We start from the raw sequence: 12,476 nt of genomic DNA, 5'->3' as shown, positions 1-12,476 counted from the left end.
CAAATTATAATTAGCAAACAAAAACCCTCAAATTCACCTTACAACCCTTGTTCAGGAGTCTTCTTCAAAGCTATTGGTCATCATGCATACTCTTTTCTCAGTAGCCTAGTTAACCAATCATTAGAAACAGGACAATTCCCATCTAATCTGAAAAAAACATCCATTCTACCAATTCTAAAATCAAAAACAAAAGGTACAGCCGATCTCAATAACTACAGACCTATTGCCTCCCTCACATCATTAGCTAAACTAATAGAATCTGCAGTTTTACGTCAACTTTCTGACTTTCTATCCGAAAATAACATTCTCCACATTAACCAGCACGGCTTCAGAAAGGGACACTCTACAGAAACACTTCTCCTATCTACCTTTGACACATTATTCCGGGCATTTGATTCATATACAGATTACATTATAGTATTTTTAGATATCTCAGCAGAATTTGATACGGTCGATCACCAAATTCTCATCTCAGGCCTACAAGCAATAGGCATCACTGGAACAGTATTAAGTTGATTTTCATCTTTTCTCACAGATCGTCCTCAGCAAGTTAATATTAACCATCAATCTTCTACCCCCTACACAATCCCATCCGGCGTTCCCCAAGGATCTTCATTATCTCCCATATTATTTAATATATATCTCCTTCCGCTTTGTCATATTTTATCATCACTCAACCTACAATTCAAAATTTATGCAGACGACATTCAATTTCTGGTCCCCTACAAAACTTCCTGGTCCGATACTCTATCTTTAGTTTCACTCTATCTTTCCACCATTAACTCTTGGCTATCTCATAATCGTTTAAAATTAAATCCATCAAAAACTGAATTAGTCCATTTAACATCCATTACAGATTCCTCTATAGGCCCACCATCTCATTTCACTTTCAATGGCTCAACCATCCCAATTAACTGCCATGCCATAAATCTAGGTGTAACCATAAATACAGACTTATCTATGAAACAACAAATTTCCTCCCTAACAAAGAAATCATTCTACAAATTACAGCTTCTGAAACGTCTTCGTCCTCTTCTTTTCTATCGTGATTTCAGGACTGTTCTACAATCTCTTATATTTTCTGGTCTAGACTATTGTAACGCTCTATATCTAGGTCTATCTGACTCATCAATTCACCCGCTACAATTAGTTCAAAATAGTGCAGCTCGCTTATTATCCGGTACCTCCATTCGCAATCACATTACACCTATCTTACATTCCCTTCACTGGTTACCCATAAAATACAGGATAAAATACAAAGTAATCTCAATCATTCATAGTTTAATTTACAACTCTACATCCACTTGGCTTTGCACCTTACTCCGCATTTACAAACCCACCCGACACTTAAGATCACTTACTCAAAATCTCTTAGACATTCCATCACCACGACAGGCCAGATTAGATATCACCAGGAAAAGAGCTTTTTCAGTTGCAGGACCATCTCTCTGGAACTCTTTACCCAACCCACTCCGTTTAATATCAAATCCTCATCATTTCAAAAAGGCTTTAAAAACATTCTTTTTTCAACAAGCATTTAACATTCCCACTAAACATCTCCCCGATCAAAAATGAAACTCCATCCCCTAAATTTCTCTCATCAGATACATATTACATTATCGTCTCTCTTCTATTATCCCATCCGTGTTCTTTCTAGGACATTACAATTCGATAAGTTGCTACCCCCCCCCTCCTCCCCCCTCCATCCCTTTTACCCTCCCTACTCTTTACCCATGGCATGTTACCATTATTATTATTTTGTTATTTAATAATTTGTTTTAGCTAACATTTATCTAGCTATTTAGTTAAATTTATGTATTTTAAGTTTATTTTAGTTATATTTTATTTTTACTTTATTTTAACATGTTGTAAACCGTTTTGATAAAATTTTATTTTAAAAAGCGGTATATAAATACTTTTAAATAAAATAAATAAAATAAATCTGAAGAGACCCGGTAGCTTAGAAAATCCCTATGAGGGAAGGGGACACAAAATGTGTGACAATGTTTTAAATGTTTCCTGAAAATGTCAAGCAAAGATTTTATAATTCTTGTAAATATACCATATGTGTTTCTTGTAGGTATCATGGTATGGGAAGTGATGTATATGATACAGATTGAGTTTGAACAACTGAAACAGAATATTTATGTTGAAGTGGATATATTAGAGTTTATGTTAAAGTATGTGTAGGTCTAGGATCTAGAAAGTATATAATAGCCCTATAACTTTGCTTGTTATGGAGCCCTGAGTATTTATGGAAGTGTGATACAAGGCTTTAGTGAATGTGAGTTTTGCTTTGCAAAAGCTAAAGGATTCCTTTTAAGTATGCTCTTTCTGATATTGTGTATGAGCACGATTGATGGATGTGAATGCAGCATGTTTGCATGTTTACAGTGTGAATACAGGTATGGCATATACATGACGCATAGGTTGCAAAGATGAGATAAGACTGGAACAGTCTGGTTGTATATAAGTAGGATTAGACTGTCATGCGCAGGTACAGTTTGGTGAGGAGTTTAAAAAGGCAAGGGGCGCAAATCTAACATGGAGAAACTGGGGTTGCCTTGTTAAAGGCAGCTTTTCCCATAAAAGAATACAGACAGTAATTTCAGAGAGATGAAGATTTTGCCATCTTTCTCTTCCATAGCATGTGACAGAACACAGCATGGCTCAATTCTTCCATGTCTGCCAATTTGACAATGAGAGGAAAAGAAAATAAACATGGCAATTAATGCCTATGGACTGTGGGAGTTGTGCGACTGTGGCAAGGGACCTTCTGGAGATATTTCAGTTTGGGGTAGAAATAAATATATTCAAGGCAGAGAGTTCTGGGAGATGAATAAAAAGGGCGCATATGAATGAATAACCCTTTTTGGACTGGTCTGCTGGCAGAGCAAAGTGCATAAATAGAGCATCCATGTTGGCTGAACCTTCTGTGTACTCCAAATATTTTTTGACCACTTATATATCTCCCAAATAGTACCTTTTATGACAATCCAGAGTACCAAAAGAGCCTGAATGAATCAACCCTACTGTCCTGTGCTCTAAACGGTATATTTTAATTAAAATCTTATCAGAAGTCTGTTGTACTAACAGCACCGAATAAATATTAAATACATACAGAGAGAAAATGCTGGCTAATCTATTCAAGACCCTTTGAAATTGTTATTCCATTAAAAAAAAAAGCAGATACTATTTGCACTTACTCCTATGGGCTGAAAAATTAGTCCATCCATTTCATGGCTGACCTCCCTGGCAAAACTTCCTTCAAGGAGCTGTAAAATAAAATGAAACATGAATTACATTTTTTACAGGAAAGAAAATATATTGGATTCCTCATGCTTTTAATAAGTTACACAATATGATAAACCATCTGTTCTTACTGAACACTTTACTGTTACTTTAAAAGTAGCTGAAGACAGTCTCTTCCTCTCTCTCTCTCTCTCTACCACTCAAGCACACCATCCTAGTAAAGAATCCAAACCCAGGTTTTCCAGCATCATAATACAATCCAATATGTACATTAGTTGGTCATTCGTTTCATTTGTTTCGTGGTACATGCTTATCTAGAATTCACGTACGTTTTCCATGGTACAAGCACAGACACATGCGGACTAGAGATAGGCGCGAACCGCAAAACAAACGAAATGAATGGCTGAGTGCACATCCCTAAAAACATGGATGGACCAGCTGACACTTCTGTAATGAACTCAATAAACTTTCCTAAGACAGACTCCCTTTCATTAAGAGAATAAAAGGCGCAAAGTTCCACCCTTTGTTTTCAACACTTTTAAAGCCAGGATTAAAGTAATTGGTAATCATGTGATAGAAGAGTAATGGATAGATGCTTTCTTCTAAGCTCCCGATCCACTTCCCACCCCAGCCATTGATTATCAGGTTTACCACAATCTGAAGCAGGGACATAGCTAGAACTGAATTTTTTGGGAAGGCCCAATGTTAACATGGGTGAGCACTGTGGCCAGTCCTCCAACCCCATCTTTTATCCCATTCTGTGTGGGGTCTTCACGGCAGTAGCTACAAAACCTTTTAGTTTCTGACAACACTCTATCGCCTATCTCTTCAATTTCCCTGTCCTGCCATGGCTGTTTCTCACATTCCTTCTTTGGTTAAGGCAGCTACAATATAAATCAGTAAATCTCTAAGGCTGCTGAAGAGCAATTATGTAAATAGGCTTCCATCTTTCCATCTAGCACAGGCATTCCTGAACTTTCAGGGGCTGAATTGAGGGGATGTAATCACCTGCCAAAAGTAAACAGAGACTTTGATGCCCTCAAAGTTTTACATGTCAGGTCCCAGGGCAGTAGCATTTCCTCTTTCAGTTATATCTTTTAAAGGCCCTCTAACTGCTGCACCTTTAAGGGGATAACTCAGATAGGACATTACCCTGCTGCTAGGGGTGTGCACCCGAACCAAAAGTGAGGGGGCATAAACCCCACCCCCCCAGGGCCCACCCATGGCCAAGTCCCTGATCAGATGTAGTACATGGATTTTGTTGGCAAAAACTATTGTCAAATGGATGGCTGTCAACAGTAATGGATGGCTGATGCAGTAAAGTGCACTCAGGCCGATCGCACCGTTAGCCCCCATTTGGACGTACGTCTTCAACACGCTATTTTTACCCCTTATACAGTAAGGGGTAATAGCACGTGGAAAATGCGTGTCCAAACCCCCCGAAACATGCAAATGCATGTTGATGAGCCTATTAGTTAGTCCCACGCGATACAGAAAATAAAATGTGCAGCCAAGCCGCACATTTTACTTTCAGAAATTAATGCCTGTCAAAGGCAGGAGTTAATTTCGGCCAGCACCAGGAAAGTGTACAGAAAAGCAGAAAAAACTGCTTTTCCGTACACCCTCCGACTTAATATCATAGCGATATTAAGTCGGAGGCAAAAAAAAAAAAAAAATCAGCCCACGGCTCGCGGGTTGGAAGTCAGATGTTCAATTTTGCCAGCGTACATTTTCCGAACCTGTACCGACACTGGTAAAATTAAGTGTCGGCTGTCAAACCCGCTGACAGCCGCCGCTTCTGTCAAAAAGGAGGCACTAGGGACGCGCTATTGTCCCTAGTGCCTCCGTTTTACTGCGGGCCCTAATTTGCATACCTGGGCTTCCTGAATCGCGTGCCCAGGAGAGTGGACTGGGCGCATGTCGGGAGAGTGGGCGCTCACCGGCTCTCCCGCAAAGTTTTCTGAATCGGCCCAAAAGGTAACAAAGCAATAGAACATGGCCAGCTATAGTTACACAAAATGATGCCAGTGCTTTGACCTCTGCTCTGTAAGCCATGATTCTTTGTATGAGAAATTTTCAGTGGGATAAATATTAAACATAGTGGAGCAAAAAAAAAAAAAGTATGTGGAAATAATTTTTGTTTTCAGTTGTAACAAAGTTGAAGTGACTTTGGAGCGTTGCACTCAGATTTACGTAATCCAGTAGGCAGCACTGAAGCGTTTGAAGACAATTTTTACAGCAGAGGATGAGATGGCTACAGTAAAGAGAGAGATGGATGGTCACCAAGCTCTGGACTATTAAAATTCCAGAAGGTTACGAGTGTGGAGTCAGAAGAAATTTCAAGGGTTCTCTGCAACATAAGCTCTGTTGAACATAAGCAGCAAAGTAATACCTGCCAAGCCTGGAGATTGCCTTTGCACTATTTTGCTTAAGCTGTTAAACTTCAAGCACAGAGTACTCATTCCCAGACTGACAAGGCAGAAGATAATTCTCTTTCTTGGCTGTAGCCTGAGATTGGACAAGATGAGAATTTAGAGAAGTCAAAAAGAGACTGCACTCACATGAGATTCTTTTGTTTTGTGAAAAAGAAAAAAGAGAAAAGATAATGCTGAATTTAGAGAAACAAGTGTATACATTTGTGACTGCTCACTTCCTGAGGGATTAATTCTTAACATTTACTTTGCCACACCACAAATAGTGACAGATATCAGCTAAATGTCCTGAATTCAAGAAGAAAGCTATTGCCTCACTCTTCACAGCTGAGTGATTTGTGTCTGAGCTGAGATTGCATATTCCTTATTGTTTTATACTATTTAAGTCTGTATTCTCTTTAATTTAATAGTGTGCAGAAATCATTGAACGGAAGGATAGGGAAACCTGTACTTCTGATGTTACAAAGCTAAGATCATCAGAACATCTCTATCAGGCTTCTTAGAAGCTGGGACAGTGGTTCTCAACCTTTTTCCCATCGTGACACACCTGACAGGCCACACTCACATGTGTGACACACTGCTCATTACAATTCACAGCGGAAATAAAAAGTAAAGGTCCGGTAATTATTTTTATTGTTTAAAATGACACAAGGAAAAGATACATATTCTGTCTGAACAGAAATTGCATAAATAGTAAACATCCCACACCAAAACAGTACCAATTTCCAGCACTTAAACAGTAACCACCTTACCTAAGAAAAGGCAACACTGAAATATTACACCAGGCCTTAAGACACCAATACATCTCCTATTAGGAAAACAGACCAAGTCAGGCTGCTATAGAGTCCTACACAAACTACACGCCAGCAGAAAACCTCACCTGAATCACATATGCTGACCCTCACCTAACAAAGAATAAAGAGATCAAAATGCATAACTAGAAGCATGCAGAAAAAATGGAATTGGAAACTGCAACAAGCCAGAGTCTCTGTATGCAGTGTAATAAAGGAAAAAAGAAACATCACCCATCCTTATAAAACAAATCAAGAAATATAAAACCATCAGCAGTAAAACTGTACTAACAAAAAGAACAGATTATTTCGAAACAGATGATGAGTTGAATATCCAATAATTAAAAACTCATATAAAAAATTTCTAGATACCAATAAAATATTTCAAAATAGCAGACACAAAGACCCATACACACATGCTCTCAGTCACTCACATATACATATGCTTTTTCTCTCACTTATATAGGCTCTTAATTACACATTTACACACATGCTGTCTATCTTTTCACGCTTACACACACAGGCTTTCAATCACACACATACATACTGTCTTTTTCTCTCACACACAGACTGTCATTCACATGCTTACAAACATGCTCTCTCTCTCTCATTTACACACAGGCTCTCAATCATGTACTCACGTGCTCCCTCACCTAAACCAGCTCTCAGTCACACACAGACACACATGCTCTCTCCCTTACTTATACACACAGGCTCTTAATCATACATACACATGATCTCTCTCACACACAAAAGATCTCAATCATACACACATACTCTTTCACACAAACAGGTTTTCAATCACAAACTTACACATGCAGATTCCCAATTGTAAACTTACATTCATGCTCTCTCTCTCACAGGCAGGCTCTCAATCACAGACATACTCTCTTTCACATATACAGGCTCTCAATCACACACATACATGCTATCTCACTCACACACACAGGATCTCAAACACTCATGCTTGCTTGCTCATTCACTCTCTCCCCCCCGGGAACTAGCGGCAGCAGCAGCCTCCTCCCAACCCTAACCTCCTTCATTTTCAGCCCTCGTGGAGGAGGAGTCCCATCGGCCGCGGGGGTTGACGTTCTTCTTCATTTTTAACTGAGCCGCGCTGCTCATTCCTCCGGCCGCGCCTCTCTTCTGTTCTTCGGGCCGACGCTAACCACACTAGCATGGTCTCTTCTTCCTGCGCACGCACCTACTGCTCACCACTTCCTCTTCTGTTCTGCGGGGGGGGGGAGGGGGCGGGAAGAAGAGACCATGCCGGTGCCGCTGACTCCAGCTGTCCTGCCGTGTTCCGCCCGGGCTGACAGCATTTTAAGCCTGGGCGGAGGAGGACCAGGGAGCAGCTGGGTCAGCAGGGGACCGGGAAGTGTGGAGACACACCTGCGTGTTCTTGGCAACACACTGGTGTGTCGTGACACACCGGTTGAGAACCATTGCCCTAGGATGCATACCATCCTATCCAGGTGATTTGCTACTCTTTACTTTGTCAATCTGGCCTACTACAGCTTCTAGGTTCACAGTTATTTGGTTCAGTTCGTCTGACACATTCACCCTTGAAAACCATCTCCGGAACTGGTATCTCCCCAACATCCTTATTAGTAAACACGGAAGCAAAGAATTGATTTCTTCTTTATGCAATGGTCTTATCTTCTTTAAGAGCCCCTTTAACCTTTCAGTCATCTAATAGTCTGACTCCCTCACAGGTTTCTTGCTTCAGATATATTTTTAAAGTTTTTATTATGAGTTTTTGCCTCTACGACTAACTTCATTTCAAATTCTCTCTTCGCTTGCTTATGCTTTATCCTATTTTCTTCAGATGGATTCTTCTTCCAGTTTTTGAAGGATATTTTTTTGGCTAAAATAGACTCTCACACCTCACCTTTTAACCATGCCAGTAATCGTTTTGCCTTCCTTCCACCTTTCTTAATGCATGGAATATATCTGGACTGCGCAGCTAGAATTGTATTTTTAAACAATGTCCATGCCTGTTGAACACTTTTGACCTTTGCAGTGCACCTTTCAGTTTTTTTCTAACTATTTTCCACATTTTATCAAAGTTTCCTTTTGAAAATTTAGTGTTAGAGCTGTAGATTTACTTATTAGAACATAAGAAATTGCCATGCTGGGTCAAGACCAAGGGTCCATCAAGCCCAGCATCCTGTTTCCAACAGAGGTCAAACCAGGCCACAAGAACCTGGTAATTACCCAAACACTAAGAAGATCCCATGCCACTGATGCAATTAATAGCAGTGGCTATTCCCTAAGTAAACTTGATTAATAGCCGTTAATGGACTTCTCCTCCATTGTCCCCCTTCCAATTATTAGTTTAAATTTGATCATGTTATGATCTCTATTGCCAAGTGGCCCCACCACCGTTACCTCTCTCACCAAGTCCTGTGTTTCACTAAGAATTAAATCTAAAATAGCTCCCTCTCTTGGTTCCTGAACCAATTGCTCCATTAATAAGCCATTTATTACATCCATGAACTTTATGTCTCTAGCAAGTCTTGATGTTTCATTTACCTAGTCAATATTGGGCTAATTGAAATCTAAAAGAAGAAGAAGCATGAACCTTGCACATTCGCAAGTGACACAAAACGCTGGTGCAGGATAAGTCTTAAACCACCAATTTAGGTGTATTTTAATAGTAATTCCAGTTAATACAGTATAGTATTGTTTCTATTGGCAACTCCATAAACTCAAATACGAAGATTTTAAACAGGTCCCCCGACACGGTCCCGTGTTTCGCTGGGCTGCATCGGGGGGGACCCAGGGTATATTCAAATCTAAAGAGTAAAAGCAAAGTTAAGTCAGAATGATGGTAACAGTGGCTACATAGTAGAACCTATTCAAACATGTATATGTTTGAATAGGTTCATCTGCCTCGTGACTAGCAGCAGAGAGAAGCCATTAGGAACTGGTTGCAGCTCTTCCTCCAGGCTGAGAGAACTACAAGTTTTTTCCTGCAAGCAATACAGGAATTGGGAGCAGATAATAACAAAATCAATAAGCTCAAAAAAGCAGAAAAAGTATCTAGAAAGTACAAAAAATCAAGGGAGAAAAATTAGAGCGTTATGACTACATAGTAGAACCTATTCAAACATGTATATGTTTGAATAGGTTCTACTATGTAGCCACTGTTACCATCATTCTGACTTAACTTTGCTTTTACTCTTTAGATTTGAATATACCCTGGGTCCCCCCCGATGCAGCCCAGCGAAACACGGGACCGTGTCGGGGGACCTGTTTAAAATCTTCGTATTTGAGTTTATGGAGTTGCCAATAGAAACAATACTATACTGTATTATCTGGAATTACTATTAAAATACACCTAAATTGGTGGTTTAAGACTTATCCTGCACCAGCTAATTGAAATCTCCCATTATTACTGCACTGCCGAACTGGTTAGCTTCCCTGATTTCTCTTAGCATTTCATCATCTGTCTGACCATTTTGTCCAGGTGGAAGGTAGTATACTCCTATCACTATATTCTTATCCAACACACATGGGATTTCTACCCATATAGATTCTACTGAACATTTAGTCTCTTGTATGATCTTTATCCTGTTGGACTTTATACCCTCCCGGACATAAAGTGTCACATCCCCACCAAGTTGACCCTCCCTATCATTGCAATATAATTTGTACCCTGATATAGCACTGTCCCACTGGTTATCCTTCTTCCGCCAGGTCTCTGTGATGCCAATTATGTCAATCTCATCATTTACTGCTATTCAATCTAACTCTCCCATCTTACTTCTTAGACTTCTAGCATTGGCATACAGACATTTCAAAGTGTTTTTTGTTTGTATTAACAACCTGCTTTTCAGTTGATAGGGATAATTTGGAAATCTTTAGCTCAGTGATTTTTTACATATAGGCACATGGACTACGTTTGCTTTCATTGGAACCTCTCTGTTGGGATGCCCTAACTCTCCTTTTTCATTAGTATCCTTCAAGGATACATTCCTCCGAACCATGCACTGCTGAGTGACTGTCGGCTTTCCCCCTTGTTCTAGTTTAAAAGCTGCTCTATCTCCTTTTTAAAAGTTAGTGCCAGCAGTTTGGTTCCACTCTGATTAAGGTGGAGCCCATCCTTTCAGAAAAGCCTCCCTCTTCCCCAAAAGTTTCCCCAGTTCCTTACAAAACTGAATCCCTCTTCCCTGCACCATCGTCTTATCCATACATTGCAACTCTGGAGTTCTGCACGTGGACCTGCCTCAATGTTTATATTGAAAGTACGTCCAGACAGGTCCATATCAGATTCATTGAGCATCGCAGTTTTTTAAACACGGAAAAAAATTAATTCTCTTTTGGTCCCACAAATAATATTTGTTTTCGCAATTACGAGGACCATTATAGTACAAGTCCAACTTTCAAGTGAGATGAGGTGATATAGCCACCAAATTAAATTTCAGAGAACAAACACAAATATCGGAAAGACTCAATGAAGAACTGGATTGGCTTTGATTTAAAAAGATCATCTTTATTAATATTTTCATGAGTTACACAAACTCCTTATCAATTCTAAGTCATAATTAACATGACCAGTTTTAGCAAGAGTGCAATCAATTAGATTAAGTATGCTTGTGTCATCCATTTATGACATTTTTTGGATGACATCAGATAACTGCAGCAGCCTCAAAAATTAAAGTAGAAACTATGCTTTTCCCCCTGAAGAAGAAAATCATCGAAACACAGCCAGCATCGGGGCAATCTTTAATTTAATAAAATTGCATATTAATAACTGAGCTAAGTATATTTCTATCTGGGTTTTGAAAACTTTTGTGTCTTTGTGGAGGATTTATTTTTAATTGTGAGCTTAAGTCATAAAGTTTATGTTTTGTGTTAGAGTTGGAAAAAAAGCTTTAAAAAAGAAAGGATCCAAAGTTTTTACTATGTCACCAGGAGAGGGGAGCTTTGAGGAGTTCATCTGCCTCGTGACTAGCAGCAGAGAGAAGCCATTAGGAACTGGTTGCAGCTCTTCCTCCAGGCTGAGAGAACTACAAGTTTTTTCCTGCAAGCAATACAGGAATTGGGAGCAGATAATAACAAAATCAATAAGCTCAAAAAAGCAGAAAAAGTATCTAGAAAGTACAAAAAATCAAGGGAGAAAAATTAGAGCGTTATGACTACAAATGCTCATAGTTTGGGCAATAAAATCCCAGGCCTGCAGGCCCTAATGTTGGAGGTGGACTTGGATGTTGTTGCTATTACGGAAACATGGTTCATGGATTCTCATGATTGGGATATGGCCATACTGGGCTATAACTTATTAAGGAAGGACAGAGAGGTCAGAAAAGGGGGAGGAGTAGCTCTTTATGCCAAAAACAATATCCAAGCAACTGAACTACAAGGAATGTGGGGGTAGAACAGAAGCATTATAGGCCATCCTAAAAAAAAGATGATTGTGCATCCATTTTTACTGGAGTGGTTTACAGGCATCCGACTCAACGAACTGGACAGAGATCTGGGCGAAGACATCAAAAAGGTTTGAAAGAAGGGAGAAGTGTTGATTGTTGGATGTAGACTGGAGAATCCCTTCTATGGTATCTACCAGAAGTAAAGACATAGTGGACACCCTGCAAGGGGCTCTGTTCAAACAAATAGTAACAGAACCCATGAGGGAGGGAGTTATACTCAACCTAGTGCTCACTAACAGGGATAATGTCTCTAATGTCCAGGTGGGTAACCACCTCAGAACTAGTGATCATCACACAGTATGATTTGATATAGCAAATAGGATACACAGAGATCACACGAAGACTCAAATTTTGAATTTCAAAAATACAGATTTTGTTGAAATGGGGACATACATGGAGGTATAGAAGACTGGGAGAAAATGAGAGAAATGGAACAACAGTGGGCCAAACTAAAAGGAGCAATTACAAGAGCAACAATCTATGTGTTAGAAAAGTAAACAAAAGTAAAAGAAATAAGAAACCGATCTGGTTCTCAAAGGAGGTGGCTGATAAAATACAAGCAAAAA

The 12,476-nt window shown here is 39.6% G+C and overlaps 1 protein-coding gene across 2 annotated transcripts in view; it reads right to left on the bottom strand.

The window, feature by feature from the left end:
• RNGTT (RNA guanylyltransferase and 5'-phosphatase) overlaps positions 1-12,476 on the bottom strand; it is a 1,209,919-nt gene that overhangs the window by 494,648 nt on the left and 702,795 nt on the right. For both annotated transcript variants that reach the window (XM_029595427.1, XM_029595426.1), the window contains one exon: positions 3,207-3,275. In XM_029595427.1, coding sequence (XP_029451287.1) covers positions 3,207-3,275 — 69 coding nt within the window. The remainder of the gene's footprint in view (positions 1-3,206; positions 3,276-12,476) is intronic.

This window comes from Rhinatrema bivittatum, chromosome 3 (assembly GCF_901001135.1).
Source record: "Rhinatrema bivittatum chromosome 3, aRhiBiv1.1, whole genome shotgun sequence".
In the NCBI taxonomy this organism is placed as follows: domain Eukaryota; kingdom Metazoa; phylum Chordata; class Amphibia; order Gymnophiona; family Rhinatrematidae; genus Rhinatrema; species Rhinatrema bivittatum.
Note: the sequence above shows the minus strand (reverse complement) of the source record. Positions and strands in the feature narration are given on the sequence as shown.